Here is a 19,977-nt window from a genome sequence, read left to right on the forward strand (position 1 = left end):
CCCGCCGGGCAGCCGCTCCAGGCGACAAGATGGGAAAAACAGGCCTGGGAAAGGGCCTGCTCAGCACTGCTCACCAGGCACCGGAGGGCAGAGAGGATGGCTGGGGCCCTCCCTTCATTCCTTATTCCTACAGGTGCTCATCGGGAGACTGCCCGAAAACACTGGGCAGCCTGCAGTCGCGAGACCTGAGCTGACGGGGAGCTCGGCTCACCTGCCACCCTGCAGAGCCCATCAAGGAACCAAAACACAGGCCAGGGGCACAGCCAGCCTTTGTGTCACGGTAAATTACATACTTGAGGAAGTTAATCACGAGCTCTGGGTTTATCGGCAACGAAGTCTGCAATGCTACGAGAGGCTGAGATACAATGCTCTGGGCAGGCACAGTTTTTCTGGGATCGTGGGATGGCTGAGCCATTACGTACCCAACAGAGCTTTATACGGCTGGGAATTCACTGAGAGGTTGAGTGAACTAGTTCAGAACCTCGACCTCCAGCTTTCTGTTGCCTCCTGTCCTCTTACAGAGGGCAGGTTCCCCTCCCTGATACAAAGCAAGGGTTGTAGTTCAGCTTTCCTTTTTTTTTGGTTCCTAATTAAGGCAAAACTCAGAACCAGAAGATACTGCCAGCAGGTCTTCCTCCATCCTGTCCTCCTTCACATGTTTGAAGGAGAAGTCCTTCATCTTCTGAGGACAAAGTAGAAGCTGTGACCTCAGTCTTTATCCTGAGCTGGATTGTTCCCAGTCCTTTGCACAATGCCTGGTCTTTTCTGTTGAGGGAGAGGACCTCAAGATGTCCCCCAGCAGGCAACCTACATTCACCACCTCCTCTGATCCTCCAGTAAGAACACTGCTGTGAACATGAAGTATCTCTCTCTACCCCTGCTAGGTTCTCCCCTCTTCCCTTCCTCTACTGAGACCTCCCCAGTCCCTACTGATCCCACAGAAGACACTTCTGGCTGCAGCTGTACTTGGGCGGAGTGGGATAAAAGCACAGATGTAGAATGAACCTGTGCTGTGATAGCAGTCAGGGCTTGTCCAGGCATGACAGCTTCCCTGCCCCTTCCCAGGGGAGTGCTCTCAGGAGGGCGGGGAGAGCTCTGTAGCACCTAAGTGGAAAAACTGGCTGAGCTATGCAAGGAGAATGGATTGCTTGAGAAGGAAAAGGATCTTGTGCTTCAACCTTCACCAGCTCCCCAAGCAAAATGAGCAGCAAGCAATGGGAATTCACAGGGGCACCAGATCCTTGTAGCGGAGCAATGGCAGAACAAAGCAGAGAGACAGGGCACCTGCTGACCCTGAGAGCAGTGCATGGATTCCTTTTTCTATATGCCTTAGCCTTGTGCCATATGGCTTTGACAAGAAGAGCAGAGATGTGTTGTCTTTTACCTCCCTCCCTGCAGTAATACATAGCCCCCAAAACACCACACATATCCTCTCCCCTGACAAATACACAAAGTTGCCCTAAGAAGCTGGATCTTGTCCCTTCTGTGGCAAAGGGAATGCCCTGCACTGCTTGCTCCAACAACCCTGGCTCGCTCTGTGGCTCCAGTACCCCAGTGACTCCTATGCCTGCTAATTGCTCTTCCTCAGAAATGAGCCGGGCATCGACGGTATTGTGCAATGTGCTTTACATGGTTTCCCATGGCAGAAGAGCCATCCCAGTCCAAGCAGAAGGGGACACAGAGGAGAAGCTTGTCCCCCTCTGGCTCTTGGCTTTCTAGTCACGGGGCAAATACACTGTTCCATGCATCTGACCCGTCTGCCCTGAGAGAACAAAGCTGCCATTTAAGGGTTGGGAACCAGTTGTTGAGTGAGTCAGTGTCAATCACACAGTTACAGGTCGCAGAAACTAGCTCCGGAGCTGAAGGCTCCTGGATGAAGCCCAAGAGGGAGTGGAGAGGTGTGTGCAGGTCTTGCACCTGACACAGGAGGAGAAAAATCGCAATTGAAAAAGGGAAGCTAAGGAGGGGAGAAAAGGTATAAGATACACCTGGCAGGCAAGAGAGAAGTAGACCACACTAACTCCCCTGATCCCACGTTATGCTTACAGATGCTCTGATCTCTAGCTCCCTGGAACCTCTCCCATGGCCTACAGCCAGTGTCTGTCTGCATACTCACCTACGCAACTCCCATCGACTTCCTCAAACCCCACAGCACAAAGGCATCGGCCCACTGGTACCAGCCACTCCCCATCAGTGCTGCAGTGCATCCTGGGGGGAGAGCCCACTTCTTCAGCTGCATACTCCACACAGACCCCGGGCACTTCTGTCAGCCCCTCTGAACCTGCTAGTGTCTCTGGAAAACGAGCCAGGCCCCGCACTGCCTCCGGGCAAGTCTTGTAATACACTCGGACAGACACCATCGCTACGCAAGCCCCAGAGTTCTGGAAAGCCAAGTAGAAGCCTCGGCGAGACAGCTTCCCAATGGGGCACACTTCTGTGTTCAGCTGCATAACGCCCGATTCAATGTCTCTGCTTGTGAAACTTCGATCTGCTGCCACAGTGTTGAGCTAAGCAAAAGAGAAAAAGACAACAGCGTTAACACCTGAGCAGGCAGCAGCAGGTAAGATACCCATGCCTCAAACTTCTTTTACACTAAGGCCTTTTAGAGGCTGTATGGTCAACTGTTTCTAATGCCAGTGCACTGCATGCTTTCTTTGCACATGGAAGAAGTGTTAACGACAGGATCTGCGTCCTTTCTTGTTTCCGTACTTGCCAGCATCTCCTTTCAACTCCTTAGCAGTCATTCACTGGTCTTATATAGTACACTGGGTTCTGGGTCTCTGATCTCAGAGGTCTTTAGGAACTGCCCCTAAAGGAGCAAATCTCTCTTCTGTGATATTCTTTGTTTGCAAATTGTATGCAGTAAAATCACAACAATGCTTAGAGTTGTGGTTTTAAATTGAGCACTGAATTACCACCACCTGTTTCTAGGCTGTACTTGAAGCAGATCAGATCATCTACTGCAAGGTGCTTCCCATGCAGCGCTCAACGTATTTCAGCACTGTAGATACTCGGGTGAAAACTGCTCCCACGCTCTTACATTCCCACTGCCTCAGCAAACAAAGGATGAGAGAGAGAGATGCTGTCAATGCTTGGGCAAATGGGAAAGGCCTCCATGATGTCATGTGATATGGAAGAGCTGGACTGCAGGTGGGGTGGCCTTTCTTCTCAGAGAGCCTGATGGTGGGGTGGCCTTTCTTCTCAGAGAGCAAGCCTGATAACTGATCCTTTCCACCGCAGGCCCCTCCCCATTACGTGACACCACCCGCTCTGTGTAGTTGGATGGCAGATGAAAGGACCTGCACAGCAGCTGCATCTGGCAGTGGGATCCTAAGGCAGCTTTAGGAGTTGCGGAGGTATCGCACAGATTCACCTGGTAGGTCCCAGCTGCAGGGGAGGTGGAGGAGCACTGAGGAGGGAGGGGAATCTGTTACCAGAGTCCTGCTCTGCCTGTGGTGGCCTTTACCTTTTTTTGTTTTCATCACATGCCATTTAAACTACAGAGGAAAGGGCAGTCAAGTAATTTAGGTTCTTTGGCTAATCAGGTAATTTGGCTTCTTTTAGGACAGAACTGGGTTATAGAAGTTCCCTTACAAAACATCTGAGGTTCCCTGTTCTGCAATTCAAATGTTTCCATAGCAAGAGGGCACTATGTTGGGGGAAACAGCAGTTAAAATATAGCAGTGCGAAATACTTTCACACAAGGAAGAATTTCATTATAGCAAGCTATCACCTCCAGTTTTAGAAAAAAAAAGACCCTGTATCTCGTAACAATCAGAGTAAATGATCAGGAGCACAGAGACCTGAACTGGATTCTGTTCTTCACTTGGTCTAATCTTGCTTTGTTACCTAAGGCAAGTCAAATTCCTTTGGTCTCTGCTTTTCTATTTCTATTTCTAAAAATTGGCATAACCACCTAGCACTGTTATAACCCTTTTGAATCCTTACCTACGTGGTGTCCAGTTAAATAAGTGCTTAGGCAGAACAGAGGGCTGATCTCATTTGAAAACTCCTGTGTCTCCTGTGGCAATGACTGCTCTGAGCATCACAGAGGGCACTGGGGGCAAAGTTTATTCTAAGGACAACACTTACTATCCATGCCCCTCCCTAGATGCTGGTTCTCCTGGCCTCCCCCAGCCAGCAAGACACACCTAGTTTAAGCTGAAAGATATGACTAGTTTAAGCAGAAAGATATGACTCAGCCTTCACCCCCAGCGCTACAGACCTTGATGAACAGCGGGCGGCGGAACTGGATCCCGACATCTTGTTCAGACTCCATGTAATAGAGATTGAAGGTCTCTTTGCAGGTCACCACTTCACCTTTGAAGCTCTTGCAGTCCCTCACAGTAAACTTTAGCTCCACATAAATGCGGGAGGCTGCCTCACCCCGATAAATCCAGTTGGTGCGAAGCCAGTGATCAGTGTCACCCTCGGAAAGCACACTGCAGTCCTGGTACATATAGACCGGGGTACCATTTATCATCTGCTGCACTTCACTCCACTGCTCCCAGGGTAGAAGAAAACACACATTGTTAGACAGATGCGAGAAACAAGTTTTGCTTCAAATATAACAAAATCTAGCCTAAAAGATCCATTCCCATATAGCATTCAGGGCTCAAAGCCCGGCTAGCTAAGTCTCTTACACTGAGCAAAAGCTGCATCTGATCTAAAGCCCCATATCTGCCTAAACTCTTTACATAGAGAGCAAAGAGGATACTGTAATTAGGATCTGACTTATGACAAATTGAAGGGAACAACAGTGCATGGACACTTGCACATCCCCTTCATCCTACCCCAGTTCCAATCTACTTCATACGCTGTCGTATCTTAGATTGTGAAAAAGACCCACTACTCCCATGTATTGGCCACTTCTCTCTGCCACTGTCTACATTCAAAGTGTACAGTAGGACATACCAGATCAGGACTATTATCTGCCCCTGAAAATAATGCACAGCACTTTGGGGTAAGAGAAAAGATGGCCCGACACAATGGGAAGGTCAGTCGCAGAAGGACTGTGCTAGAGCAAGCACTCATTAATTTGGAGTTCACGCTTCTTTAAGTGTGACATTTTGCAAACCCTAATTTAACTATTAAAACTCAGTTGATTTTCCTGACTTCATACTAGGTTCTGCTTCTTGCCCAGGCAAATAATGGCTGAGAGGAGGACGTGGGCCCAGCTGGTTATATGACCTCACTGATACTATTTGTATGAATCCAGTAAGGTTTGATATATATTTTAACATACACTTTTGCTGAATTTTATGTGGTTCTAGTTTCGTTTCCTCACCACAGGTCAGATACAAAATGCAAAGAATATTCACTTTTGAGTAAGTCGCACATGAGAACTGAAAACTTGGAAAGCAAGGTTTTGTCCACAGGGAAAATAACTTAAGAGTTTTTTTCCATCCGTGCTAAGACTGCCTTTCTCATTACACTTTAAATGTTTAATCAAATTAATTTGAAACAAGTGCCCACATAGGTATTGGCACAAGTTTAAGCATCTTGGTTTTAAATCACACCCCAGGTTAAGATGCAATTTAAAAAAGGCCTTGGTCTCTATATTACTCTAGGCTTGTCAAGTCTCATGGGCTGAGCGTGAGACTCACACGTTTCTCCAGCACCACCACCTCCTGTCCTCACGGCAGAACCCTGCAGCCTCTCTTCTAGCTTCTGATCCCACAGAGCAGGTCACTCTGCTAGTGTAATATATTACAGACCCACAGAGTGCCAAAGGAGGCTCTGCTTTTATGCCATGACTTAGAGCATACCTCCTATGCAGCCCCACTCTGAAAACTGCCAGAGTGCTTTCTCCACACTAGGAAGCCCTGCTGATAGCATAAGCTCGTATCTGGCTGATTTCAGCCATTTGCCTAAGTGCATACTAGTGGTCTCCTCCCAGGAAGTTCTGTGGATGGTATCTATGTGTCCCTTCTTGTTTCCTTTTTCTCCATGTAATTAATCTCCAGTGTTACCCCACCCTCTTAATCTGATCCTGGCATATACCTGCACCACACAGGATTTACACTTACTTCACTTACTGGAGGTCAAAGGATTTAGGACAGCAAGAGAGAGAAACAGACTGATCAGTCTCAATTGATCAACCAGAAGGGGCAATCACTTAATCACCCCTTGCACTATTGCATTGAAAAATTTATGGAAAATGATACAGAACTGAACTTACAACACATTCTGAAGTATATTGAAATAGAAGAAAAGAAGTTAGAAAGGAGAATAAGAGCAAAGTAGCTTTCATAAGAAACTGCCAATGTTAGGACTGGCTTTTAGAAGCATTTTTCCATGGGTGTCTGCCTCCACCAAGCTGATGGGAAATGCATAATTGCATTTGAAGGCTGAGAGTTAGACAAGTTTCCATTAGCAGTTTATCCTAAGGCAATGCCACAGACATGTCTCACCAAAAGACATAAGCTGTTGTGATGCATGTCCTGAATATACCATTTTCAAAACTTAAGTGATAACTTAACCAAAATTTCATTTTCAATAGTGACAACTCTAGCAGAAAAATTTCCTTTAAACTCTACTGCTGGAAAAAATCCAACTGCTCACTCCTGTATTTCTTAGCTCACCTCAGCCCAGCTTCTTCCAGACTGAGCTCTTCAGGGCAAAGATGCTTAGCACTGACTATTGCACAGTTTCATATGCAGAGTGGTGCAAAGAAAAAACAAGGGAGTCAGACTTGGTTTTTCTAGACTCTACTGCTGATGGGTAAAGGAAGTAAAATGAGGGTATTATTTATGCTAACAATACAGAACTATTGTTAAATGTGCTTCTGACTTCTTTTCATTATTCAGTGAAGCTTTTAAATTCAAAGTAGTAGAGGAAAACTGTTACATACAACACGTAATGAAAGGGTGATGAGTCCAGAAGTTGCTAGGCAACTGTCTCACATCCTCAAAGAATCTGCTGCAAAATCAAAATGTATGCCTTAGATTTTTAATCTAATGTTCTTAATGAACAGGTGTGGTAAAGTCTGGCTCAATCAATGTGAGTTACTTGGCTCTACAGTTTGTCTGCCAATGACATTGAATCCACCTCCTCTGATTATATAACTTTTTACCCATTTCATTCCAGAACTGTATCCTTACTCCAGTCATCAGTTTGGCCGCAGGATGGGAAACATTATTCTAGGAGAAGTGGGGGTCAGTGGGAGTCAGACTTCCTCATTTTAGCAGCAAGTGAAGTGTGATTTTATGATGCTACAGAAAACTTTCTCATGAGATTCAAAATCATAGAAAGACTTAGGTTGGAAAGGACCCTTGGAGATCATCTAGTCCAATTCCCTGCTCCAAGCAACCTAAAGAGTTGCTTTGAACTCTTTAAATTTTATTCTTTAAAACTCCTTTTAAACTCTTTTAAATTTAAATTCTTGTTTAAGTTTAAACTGTCTTTAAACTAGTCTTTAAACTTTTAAAACCTTTTAAAATTCTTAAAAAGTTGCTAAGAAAACAAAAGCCAATGCATTCAGGACAGGGCCATAAATTAGTAGCTTAACTTTCTAAAAAGTCTAAGGATGTAGCTATTGGATTTGAGAACAAAAGGGTGTTCTGTACTTCTCAGGAACCCATATACTAGCACGGGCACTTAGTTCCAGAGATTTGTTCTTGGAAGTCTTGACCTGGTGGTATAATACAGAGCAAAATAATTCCAGCACAGCAATTAGTGTTAAGTGAATGAAAACCTCAAAGCAAAAGTACTATCTCAATAACCTCAGAACACTGCAAGTTTAGGAAAAAGGAAGGCAACTTTCCTCCCATTGCTAGGTTGGATTCAATATAAAGAAAGCAGTGGTGGAGACGAGCAGTCTTTATGAAGGCCATTCAGAATTACTTGAATGACAATCTGGAAGGGCACCAGTAGACATTTGTAGTAAACAGTATTGGTTTGGTCTGCCTTGTGAGTAAAGATCCAAAGATAAGATAAGGTACATGCCTTTTAATATCTGCCTTGATCGACTCTGAATTGATTATACAGTTTGAAGCTCTGAAGCCTAAGGAAGGCTTACTCTGCTTTTCCTATAAATGAGCCTTCTCTAGGTTAGGTCTGTGTCAAGGAGCCTATCTAGGACAACCTGTGATTCCTCCATCCATCTGTGGGCTACTCTTACTTCCTACTTATACCATAAGGTATAAGATGGAAACAAACTGAAACAGTTCATATGTCTTCTTGGAGTTACTGTCTCAGGCTCTGCAGACATCAATAAAGTGGTGTCTTTTGTTTTTAGTCTTTTTTATGTGGAAAAAAACACCCAACAAACTTTTTATGACGACAAATAAAAATTTCATCCTTGCTAATGAAGAGGTAGGCTACCAGTGACAGAGGCAGCAGACTGTGACAGTATTGCAAATCCTTAGGCTCAGACTGGACTCAAAAGACCTTGTGGCTCGCAACAGTAATGCTGTCTCCATCTCCAGCTTGCCAGGGGCTTGCCCTGTTTCCTTTCAGATAAGCCTGCCTGCTGTGATCTATAGTTCCTTTGCCTTCACATTAGCTCAGCACAGTGGCTTCCAATCTGTGGCCTGCAGACCCCTGGGGAAAGGCACAGTGATACTTTTAAGAGACTTACAGAAGGTAACAAGGCAAGCATCTTGCCAATAGGCTTAAAGTTACTAAGCTAAGATGCGTATCTCCACTGGAAAAGATAGGAGTCCACATACTGAAAACCAGTAACTTGTTTAACTTTGAGTTAGAGAGCTGGACTAAGATGAAAACACTGGCTGAGTTAGTACAGCCAGCTACAGTGTACCTGTGCTCAGCAAGTGCATCTCTTTCCCATTTAATTTGCAACAGAATTCAGAGTGCTATTTTAATCCATGAAATCTCTTCTTGAAGAAAAATCGCAGGGCCCCAAAACAGCAATCCTTTTCAGCAACACCACATCACTGGTGTCCCAAGCCTGAAACTACCTAGCAGAACACACACCGCTGAATGGTTTCTATCTCCTTCCCCTGGCAGCACTTTTGCCTATGGAGTCTCTTTGACTTTTGTATAGTACATTTGCATGCTACCATGACCAGAAAAACCTTCCTGGAATATATTCAGAGTTGAAGGCAGTTGTACATTACAGGTTCAGCTGTACTACGTTCTTAGCGTAGTGCCTCAGAGGAAAGACTGTGACAATAGAGACATCTTGCTGATACCTGCCGTGATATGATGAACAGCTTCTCTTCAGCTAAAATACATCTGACAAAAATCTGCCAGGAGGTACAGCTACACCAGCCAGTCAAAAATAGCAGTACCACAGTGGTGTTCTGACAGTATTCCAGAATGAAGTCTCTCTGACCCTTCACTGAAAGTTTCTCAATACTCTTGCTAAGTTCTTTTGCTGGTGTGGAAGACAATTTAGATGATGATGATGAAAGAAGTGTGGTGACATCTAGACACTTAACTTCATGAGTCCTATAACTTTAGATCTGAGAACAGCAAAGAGGCTGCTTTTATTTCTTTGATCTTTTGGCAACGGTCAGGGAAGTTTGATTTCATCACATCATCATGGACTCTTAGACACAACTGAACATAGAAGTGATGTTTACTTGTCTACAGTATCTTTCTGGGTGGGATGATATATTTTTTCCCCACAATGATCCATTGATTATTTTCAGGGAGGAGCAACTGCATTATGTAATTACTTGTCCTTTAGGGCACTAGCACACAGGTCTCCATCCCACCCATCTCCAATTTAACTTGTACTCGGGTTCTTATGGGAAGATAAGGTGCTCATGTGAGCCACAGAGCTCCAGCGTATTGATTACAGAACCTGTTTATCAAACCCAGGTTCTGCTGTCTCCTCATTCTCTGAACTGTCTGGCCACATTAAGGTCTTGCATGAAAACAGTTCTGGTCACAACAGATGCTACTAGGTGAAGGCTAATGGTAGTCTAGTCCAACATTTCACCTAGGTATTTTGGAACACTTGTTTCATATGTACGTATTTTGCTAACACCCACTAACAATATCAATAACTACAATAAGGACAGGAGTGGAAAATCAGATGGTGCATCTTAAGAGTTCAGAGTTCATGGCTAAAGTTGGATTACCAATAAAGCAAATATTAGCTCTCATGTTATTTTTGCACTACATTGTACAATGTACAATGCATAGAATCCATTGTAAATGGAAGTGATTTTTTTTTTCCAAGGCAAAGGGCTTTGTATGGTGTGAGTTATGGTTTTGTATGGTGTGCCAAGTATACTTCCAGTATTTACAGAGAACCTGGGAAATGAGTCTGATAGCAATGGGCAATATTTGCTTTGTTTGCCTACGTTCCTTTTAAAGATGAGCGACAGGTCAGGTGGAATCCCACACAGGGACAGGGTAATTGTGCCTTTTCTTTGAGATGATCAAGCCTGCCTGGAGAAAAGAAGCTGCAGGAGATGGCAGCGTGAAAGTCACAGTGAGGAGCTGGCAGGCTCCAGGTCAAGCATAGGGAAGCCAGGAACTAAGGCTTTAGAAGCAATGAGAATAACCTTCCAAGAAATCAGAGGGAACGGGCACATTTTTCTGCAACTTTGCCTCTGAGATGGTAAGAATCACATTTCAAAGCATAGGTCTGTCCAGCAAGGACACAACAGGCAACAAAAGATATAAAGCCTTTCCCTTCTAACCTTCCTGCCTGCAAACTCACCAGTATTTTGGTTGGTATTATAATAAAAGTTGCTTTGTTTTTTACTTTAAATAGCCTGTTAGTCTTCTTGGGGGACCTTGCTACAGGCAGACTCATCTCAAAGCTCCAGCTGACTTGTGGTGCTTTTGTGTTGACATGAGGAACTTCAGTGAACCTTGTCCACTCATTCAACTGCTATAAAAGGGTGAATCAGCTTCCTGAAGCTGCTAGGCAACAGCGCTGTCATCACTGTAGTCCCTGAGCAGCCATGGTGATGCATGTTATGGTTGTACAGCATCTTCGCTTTGGCTCAGAACATGGTCTTTTCTGCCCTTCAGGTCACAACACTGAGTGCACTAGCTGAGATTGCTACTTGGGTCTGTGGCAGTGACTTCATCCTAGGTTGGTGGCTCATGCAATCTGGCCTACAGTACAGTTATTAATTTACACTTTACTTCCTCTCACCTCACTTTTTTTACTCCCCCTCTCACCCCTCTGAGTAAAGTAAAGTATATCTGGATATGCATAACATTTTTTTTCCCCTTCTCTCCCAAATCCACACAAAATAACTAATTTTCACTTAACAGAATATCATCAAGAAGTATCTCCACCAGTCCACATATCAACAGCAGCAGGGCATGTCAGGATATGACCCTCAAGCCAGAGCTGCTCCCATTTCCAGTTAGTCGTTGCCTTTATTAGGCATTTGTCTCTTCTACACAGATCCTGTTCACCTGGAAGAGCTAATCACCTGATATTTAAACTGAGAGCAGGCTGAGGTATATACTGCTACTCAATTCCAGGTTCAGAGATGATGACACCCCTTTTGAGTTAGATCTTAAAGGCCATGCATTGTCAACAGTTGTGGGAAGAGATGCACACAACAGCATTTCTGATGGTTATTTTTCACACCATCTTCAGATGCTACAAAAAGCTGACTGGCTGAGACTCGTTCCAAGTAAAGCTATCTCAGTAAGATACCAAGAAGTCTGATTAAAAGTGAACTGCCTTGGTTTAATGAAATAGGAGTGCTGTGCTGGAATAACTTGCAGGTTGAGGGCTGTGTGGCCCACAACGCTATTTCCTTCATGACCAGGCCTATATGTCCGAGCAGAAGTGGTGGAAACAGAAACCAGCCATCAGCTGTTATTAACATCTGGGACCTCTTAGTCCGGTGGAACACTACCTCACCTTGCTAGAACCTGAAGGCATGTAAACATTATCATGTGGTCAGTGATACAAAAGTTGCTGACAGATCACAGGTACTTGATCTAGTCTATTATCTAAAGAAAATAATCGAGCAGTGTAGAATTTGTACTATGCTTGGTATTTAATAGGAAAATAATGGCATAAAAAAAAATCTGAGCACTGGCTTACTCATATTGCATTCACATAGCTTTCGCAGCTGCTATGTTCATAATCAGACCTCCTGTGAAACATGGGGTGCAGAACTGCACAAGAATTACATAATTTCCAAAGTTTTTCAAGTGTTTTTGGAGCCACAATAGTTGCAGTTAGTGGCTATTTATGAATAGCCTCTGGGATACATTAGGGCACTGGGATTAAATGCACATCCTTAGTCCTGTGTGAAGGTAGACTTTGGAAAAGTTGAGCAGATCAGGTGCCATGCACACTGAGAGACCTGGTAGAAAGTTTGAAACTGATAGCAACGCTTTGAAGTATGTGTGGAAGCAAGCAAGGGTATGGAATAGGCAGAAAAAATTATGTCATCCACCTCACCATGCATAGGAGACTGAGAACAACGGGAGCTTAAAAAGGAGACTAAGAAAATAATCTGAAAACTTTAATAATACTATGATCCATGCAGGAATATCATTTGGGAAAAATAAGGTCCATAAACCAGCTACCACTTCAGAACTGAGCATTGCTGAACCTTTAATATGTAATAAATGACACAATTTGGCAATTGGTGGCAGCAGCAGAGTTCATGTGATTTCTGAAATAACAGATATCCAATTTAAAAACAAAGTTACTGTGAAAAAGGACGCTTTTACAAGCAGACAGCTGTAGAACTGGTGAAAGCATGCCTCCCAAGAAAACATACCAGGGAGAAAGGATAAAGTGTGTTTAGTTTACAATCCATTCAACAGCATAGAGACAGAAAGTCATATTGAAAGGCCCAGTATGCAGCATCCTACAGTACAAGGAACTTAAGTAGTCACATATACTCATGGAAGTATGACTGGATCATGCAAATACTATTCACACACACAAAAAAGAAATTGGAAATAGTGGACAAAAGGAAAACTTCAAGATAGGCCCACAAGCTGGGGGTGAAATAATCATAGCAACTAAAGACAAATATTGGATTGCCCAATACGTTGTATCATAGGCCTACATAAACTGATACAGAAAATCCATGGGAATAGATATTACAGAGCTCAAAACATTAAATCAGGTAAAACTAGGAGGGCCTTCTGTGCCTGGGCTAAAAATGCAAGCTCAGAATACTAATAAACAAACAATGCAAAACTATCACGTAAACACAGAAAGATTTAGGTGGGAAGGGACCTTTGGGTCTCTACTCCAATCCCCTGCTTACAGCAAGGCTAACTTGAAAGCCAGGTCGGGTTGCTCAGGGCCTTGTCTATTAAAAGCAAAATGCAAGAGGATAACATGACTCCTCATAATCATCTGTTCAAAGCTGATGCCATTATACTTGAAAGCAAAATAGAGATAAATAACTTTTTATACTGTTATTTTACAAGCTGCCAAGAAGCAGTGCTACTATGCCCAGTAACTGAGTTTGTTCATGATAGCATTTGAGAAGTCCTTTTTGCACAGTTTCAGTGATTTTTGAAATCAGTTCAAGTAGCCAGGCTGTTTTTGCAGCATGGGGACCCTTAAAGAAATGTCAGAGCAAGTAAATTCTGGACTCCTCACACCTTCAAAGTGATCACCATTAGCTCTGTAATAGATGTTGAAAGACAGGAATCTACCACTAGTACTGTAATACACCTCCCCATGCCCAACTGGTATTGCTATCTCAAAAGTTCAGAGACAAAAAATTTATCAAGGAATTTGTTAGATGATGGGGTGGTGGTAAGGAAGATAAGAAAGTGATTATAGGAACTACAATCTGCCTTTTTAACAGCCTAGTTTCCAATAGTAGCCTAAAATGAATTAAACACTTTCTGAACAGCTATTACAAAGCAAGCTATCATAAATCTTTTAGCAAACAAACTTCTACAGACACTTTACTTAAGTACAGACACTTTCACTTGAAGACTACCTTTAAGCTTAGGCAAGATTTCGCTGCCAGTTAATGTACTCTAGGATCCAGAAAAATGACCCATGCTGTCCAAAACTGCCTGGTATACAGCTCAGTGTTCTTAGGCTGAGCATGTGTCAACAGAAGCATTGTCTATACTGGATACAGACCAAGTCTGACCATGAAACAATCACACATGGCAAGCCACCTCATCCACTGTCAGTGGCTAAAAGTGAGGAGAAAACAAAGGTGTAATTCTGCTTCCACAGAATTATCCAACCTCTTCTGAGCTATGCCTCGGAGACCTTGTCCATATAAAGCATGAAAATTCCTCACAGCAAATTCCTCCTCTGTGTGATAAGCATATTGACAGAAATCCAGCTCACAGATGGGAGATCTCTGGCATTCTGATGTTAGGTACAAGTAGCAGTGTTACATGAAATATGCCCTTCAACTCTGTATGCAATACAGCTCAGATGTTTCCAGCCTGTTACTAATCAAGCTAGTCAGACTATTCAGTATTAATCTTAGCTCTTTTGTGTCCAAAAATGTTCTGAATTAATCTCAGTTCTCTTTCAAACGTATTTACTTCTTCATTTTGGAAGAATGGTTTCAGAAACAGTTGTTCAAAGTTCTGATTCCAAGAGAATCGCCCATTGTTCCCTTTTTGCTTGTGGCAATTTGTCGGCCTTCCACCTAACAGTTATTGGGAAAGGACGTAATTAGACAAATCCCTACAAAAGAGTTGCTCATCAGAAGTCAATGAATCTATTCTTCATCCTCTGTTAGTTTATCAGTCATCAGTATCCTGATCTATTAGTTTAGATTGCTCTCAGGTCATGTTTTCCAGCATCTTCTACAATTCCCAGTTACAGCTACTATATTTTAAATATATGCATTTTAAAAAGCAGACGTAGGACAAGCAGAAGGGTATGCCAACTCCTAGCACTGCTGTGGACCTACTGTGCAAAAATCAGATGTTCTGTAACAAAGGTTTTGTCTTCTTTCTATCAGATTATTTTTAGAATGCACTTTTCAGTGGTTTTTTCCAACCTCTTCAAGAGGCAGACTTCATCCTGACCATGCCTGGAGCCTAGTATTGGGTTAAAATTACCACACAGACAGTTGATGGGGACAACAAAGGGAACAATGGGCAAAACATGATCTACATGTATGTCTCACTAGGGCACCTGTTTTGAGTAGGGTATAATAATAATAATAACCAAAACAGCTGTACTAATGAAACAAATGCAGTTATGCCAGTACAGGACTGTCTGGCTCCAGTTCACCCAGCAAGACTACCAGGAGTAGGAGGAGGCTGGGGTGAATTTAAACCAGCCACAGTGCATTACAGAGGAAAGTTATGAAAATGAGTTAGGAACAGGCTGAACCCAGGTCTACTTTATAAGCAGCAAGGGTAAAGACTCTTTCTCCATAGGAGAACTTGGGGCTTGCTAGAAAGGTAAGAGCATGGATGAGGAACTGGAACTATGTATTAACATACATCCTTCTAACTACTGTAGCGTAGTCCCTGAATTCCCTTTTCTTTGTGCCTTCCTTCCACCACTCCTACAGTCCTGCTGTTACAAAGGAAACCATCTCCAATAACGTAGCTTGTGACGCTAGAGGGACTTGATGATCAACTGTACTTGATGCAAAATAGCTGTACTTGCCCAAAAATAGCTAAGAGCTCAGCTGTCTTTTTGGGTCCAATTTTGCAGTGGTTTCAGGAGTAGGTTTTGAAGCACTTCCATCAACTCAATTCTACAGGGAAATGGCCTCTCTCATTATCAGCAGTGTGGGCCAAACACAGTATTAGGGCTGGGTGTAAAGTCCTAGAACCTTGCAGCCCACCCAGTAGGCCAGATTGCTGCCCCATGAGTTAACAGTTATTTCTTCAGTCAGCTGCTGATTTAAAAAATTTGTAACTGAATCATTCAGTTGAGTACTCGAGAGAAAAAAAGACAGAACAACCTTAAACAAAGATTCTAAATTCTTAAGAGACTTGGAGACAGAAGTACTTCTGCCATGGCTATTTGCCCAGAAAAGGAGACATAAGATGCATTTGCAACATGTTAGGATGGAAAAACTGGGTGATGATTTGCTTTTTCCTTTTTCTCCATGAAGTTTTATTACTTCATGGAAACAATATATTTCAAGGACATGTTTATTCACTGAGAGCTACTGGAAGCCAATTGGCATCAGAAGAGCTACTGGAAGTCAATGAGGCATCGGTCCTCAAACTGCTGGCTAGTGGGTGAAGCTGCAGAGGTGAAGGGGCTGCAAGGGAGAGAGACTTACAAAGCATACAATGTCCAGGAGAGGGTGGAGCTGCAGAAGCCCAATTTTGGGAGGCAGGCTGAAATTTCAACTTGGATTATGCTTTTCCATCATTTAGTACTCCCAGTGGCTCCCCTTCCTTGAACATGTGTACTCACCCCTACTTCTGGAGGGTCTGGAAGCCAGCCCAGTTCACCCTGCGCAGTGCTTGTGTCGAGTAGATCCACTGAACACCAGAAGAAGGGGGGGAAAAAAAAATCAGTGACCCGACTCATATGGCCTGCGAACTGGCTTCATCCTCCTTTTGTCACAGAAGGCAAAGCCTGCACTTCCCCTCTCAGCCCCACATCCTTTGTGACTTTTTACCTTCAAAAAGCATGGCTAGAGGAAGGATGGGAAGATACAAGAAAGTGCAGCTAGTCAGGAGTTAAAAGATTTTCCTCATATATGAGACGCCCCTCCCCTTCCACCCTCCTCTCAAGTAATACCCACACACATCCAAAAAATGCAACCCTGACAAATTTTTCCACTTCCTAAAGCTGCCCCAAAATGGGAGTAGGCGGCTGAAGCCTACTGAAATGGGAACCCAGCATCAGCAGGTGAACACATCTTTCCTTGGAAGAGGAAGGCAGCTGACAAAATGGATGAAGAGGCAGGCGAGCAAATAAATTACCAACACAAAAGATCAATCGGGTGTCGCCCAAAGGTACTATTCAGTGCTTGAAACACTGTGGGAAAGTACAGAGGCAGTGTGACCTTGTAGAAGGGACTTTCCACCACCCCAGTACCCAAAAGCCATGAGACGCATCAAACTGCTGAGCCCTCTACCTCTGACCCAGGCTGTCCACCATCTGATGGTGGCCTAGAAATCATTTCACTCTCTCCCCCCCCCATGACTGTTTTAGCCATGACAGTAAGAGAATAACGGCTCCCAGGCATAGCATTGCCACCTCGCAGAATTGCACTGCATGGCTGTGTTGTTAAGCCTTGGCTCCTGGAGTCATGTGACAAAAGGAGAAAATCAGCAGTATGTTCATTGTTAGCCCTCAAAGAAATTTGAAAATGTGATCAGAGTTTGTCCTCAAGTCCTGATCTGAAGAGAAATTAAAAATTTATCACTTTGTAGGCAAACAGGGAGAAGGGAGAGGAGTTGGAATAAGTCATACTGCTGGATGTGCAGCTTCATGCCTGCCTTTGGGTCTGCCGGTGCTGCCAGAACAGACTACTGGTTTTGGTGCACCTATCGCAGCCTCAGCTTGGTTACACAGGAAACAGGAAAAATTCCTTGGATTCCCTTTTAGATTCCTGTGGGTGTATTCAGAGGGGTTATTTCTAAACATCTCAGAAAAGAATTTGGGGGTGAAAGGTAGGAGGGGGGAAATATTTAAATGGAATTTAAATAACTAGATTTCCTCCCCCTCATCTGACTGCTTTACAAATACTGCCTGCCAACTACAAGTAATAGAGTGTAAAGTGCAGATCAGCAAGAGTCTGTGGAATGAGGAAGCAGGCTGTGGGCCCAGAATCAGAGATAAGAGGGATTGCACTGCCGTTCTCACCTCTGAAACACCCTTTCAGGATTGGGAGAAGGGAAAAGCAGGAATCCAGGTTTTGCAAGTTCGCGCGTTCACAGCATGGTCATGTGGCAAAAACCTTCCTAGCTACAGCCTCCCTGTCCAGACAAGGCTCCTCACTCACTTCCTTTCTGCTCTTAATCTCTCTATTTGAGATACTATTCTTGTGTTGTTGGCTCCAAAAACTCGCAGGGTGAGGTAGCCTGTCCTTCCAGAACCGTCACCCAGATAATATCTATCCCACGCACTTCAGGCCTGAAGCAGTGATGTGGAAGTGAGAGGGGCTGCATAGCAAGTTCTAGCAGAGCAAGGGAAAAGGAACTCAGAAGCTGCTGGGACGGGAACCTGGCACAGCCCGTGTGGTATGCACTGCAGGCAGTGCAGCGGCTCCTTCAGCTGCGGAGTGCCCACTGGAAGGGGGCGAAGTCCATTCTCAAGAAGTACCTCTCAAAGTGAAACCCACAACAGGGATTCTCCAAGGAAAGGAAGAATGAATCAGCAAGACTACAAGAGCACAGGGAATACGAATACTCTGGGGCTACTAGCTCTTTGGTCCACAGCCTCACTGCTAGGAATCTCACGTGGCTGTCCAGCCACATGGGAGGAGGTCTCCCCAGAAAGAAGAGACTGCAGATAAGAGAGGACGCCAGGGAAATGAGCTGTTCCCAGATAGACACGTTAAGGAAGAGTGGATCACAGACACAGCCCAAATGAGATGGTTCAGATAGGGGAGAAGCTGGCAGAGACATCCCTGAGTGTTACTGCCAACTACTGGTCACACACTTATGGAAACCAGAGGCTGTGTAGCACTACCTTATATTACTTCTCACCTAGGCTGGCCTTCTCCACAATGTCTGCTAGCTGCATCCATGTAGCTGGATCCTTAATACAAACGTGCTTGTCAAGAACACTTTAAAAGAGCGCCCAGCGCTTGCAAGAGTCTGAGATGAGTCCGTGGCTGAACTGCCAGTTATGACTAAGTCCTCTCAATCGAGAGCCTGGAGCAGCAAAGGAGAGGGCTGTCCTTGGGATGGAAAAGCCCCAACACCTCCCGCTGTGCAAAACAGAGACTAGAAGTCTCTGGCAGGAATTAACTGCAGGAAGAGGTAGGGAACAGAATAGAGATTTACTCTTTCTCACCTCTCTATTAAAATTCCCATTCCCCAGATGTTTCATAACCACTGTGCAACTGCCAAGATGGAAGGAAAAAAGATCACTACATCTAATAAAAGGGACTAAGTGGAACAGAGAAGGGAAGCAAGGGATTCTTAAGAGAAGAGGTGGAAGAGGAAATTGTAAAGCCCAGCTCTACCTTCCAACACTGAGGTAGGTGAAAGAGACTGCCTCACCTTTCAAGCTCCAAAAAAATGACTGTCCCCAGCTTACAAGGGTTAACTCCCAAGAGGGCTTCCTGAGGAAACTGCGGGGGTGTTGGCAGGGGGGTGGGAGAAACTTTCTGAGTTTGTGTTTAAACTTGTTATCTGCAACGCTTGTGTTTAAGGCAAACAGAGGCAGAATTCTCTTGGATCACTGGATATGCCGAGGCATTTGTGCTTCAACTGGGAGGGGGTGGAGGGGGGGGGACATACCTGGCTCACTGAGCCACCAAGAGTTGGATGGGGTTTGATCCTGGCCCTCGTTCCCCCACACCCACCTGCCCTCCCCAGACACCCCAGTCCCTCTCCAGTCCCTCTGGGCAGGCTGTGGTGTCCCTGGGGCCCTCCGTGTGTTGGCCAGGCCCTGTTCCCTGCCCCTTAGAGAGGTCCCTCTCTGCCTGCCTGCCCAAGCCCAAACCTCCAGGCAGAAGAACCAGCAGGTCCCACGCTTACCTTCTTTCCCAGGCACCTCAGGAAGAAGGAGAGCCCAGAAGAGAAGGAGCCGGAGGGAGAGCTTGATCCCGCTGCTCCAGGTCATCAGCTCCATGCTGGCTGGAGAGGGGGGGCTGGCTCCCAGCCCCTGCCTGCTCTCCCGGCTCAGGCCTCCGAGCCTTGGCTCCTGCTCGCAGTGCATGAACCTCTCCCGCAGCCTCCTGACTGGAGCGCGCACATTGCACAACCTCCCTGCCTGGCCCACAGTTATGATGAAAGATCAAGGCAAGTGGGTGGAGAAGCCTTACTGCCTTTACCTGTTTTAAAGGGGCTGGTCACAGACTTCCCATCTGGCAGGCAAATAAACCCACCTTAAAGGCAGCCACCTTTTTCCTGGGAGCCTCCCTCCACCTTTGCTCCACTCCCGTAAGAGGCTCCCGATTGCCACCTCCTGGGCAGCCCTCG

General features: G+C 44.8%; 1 protein-coding gene across 1 annotated transcript in view; it reads right to left on the minus strand.

The window, feature by feature from the left end:
- EPHA1 (EPH receptor A1) overlaps nucleotides 1–19,669 on the minus strand; it is a 35,501-nt gene extending 15,832 nt beyond the window's left edge. The window contains exons 1-4 of the mRNA XM_009328694.1: nucleotides 19,534–19,669; nucleotides 16,289–16,356; nucleotides 4,226–4,501; nucleotides 2,117–2,507 (exon numbers count right to left, since the gene is read on the minus strand). Coding sequence (XP_009326969.1) covers nucleotides 2,117–2,507; nucleotides 4,226–4,501; nucleotides 16,289–16,356; nucleotides 19,534–19,627 — 829 coding nt within the window. The 5' untranslated portion in view covers nucleotides 19,628–19,669. The remainder of the gene's footprint in view (nucleotides 1–2,116; nucleotides 2,508–4,225; nucleotides 4,502–16,288; nucleotides 16,357–19,533) is intronic.
- Between the last annotated feature and the right edge of the window lie 308 nt (nucleotides 19,670–19,977).

This window comes from Pygoscelis adeliae, unplaced genomic scaffold (assembly GCF_000699105.1).
Source record: "Pygoscelis adeliae isolate BGI_AS28 unplaced genomic scaffold, ASM69910v1 Scaffold120, whole genome shotgun sequence".
NCBI lineage: Eukaryota > Metazoa > Chordata > Aves > Sphenisciformes > Spheniscidae > Pygoscelis > Pygoscelis adeliae.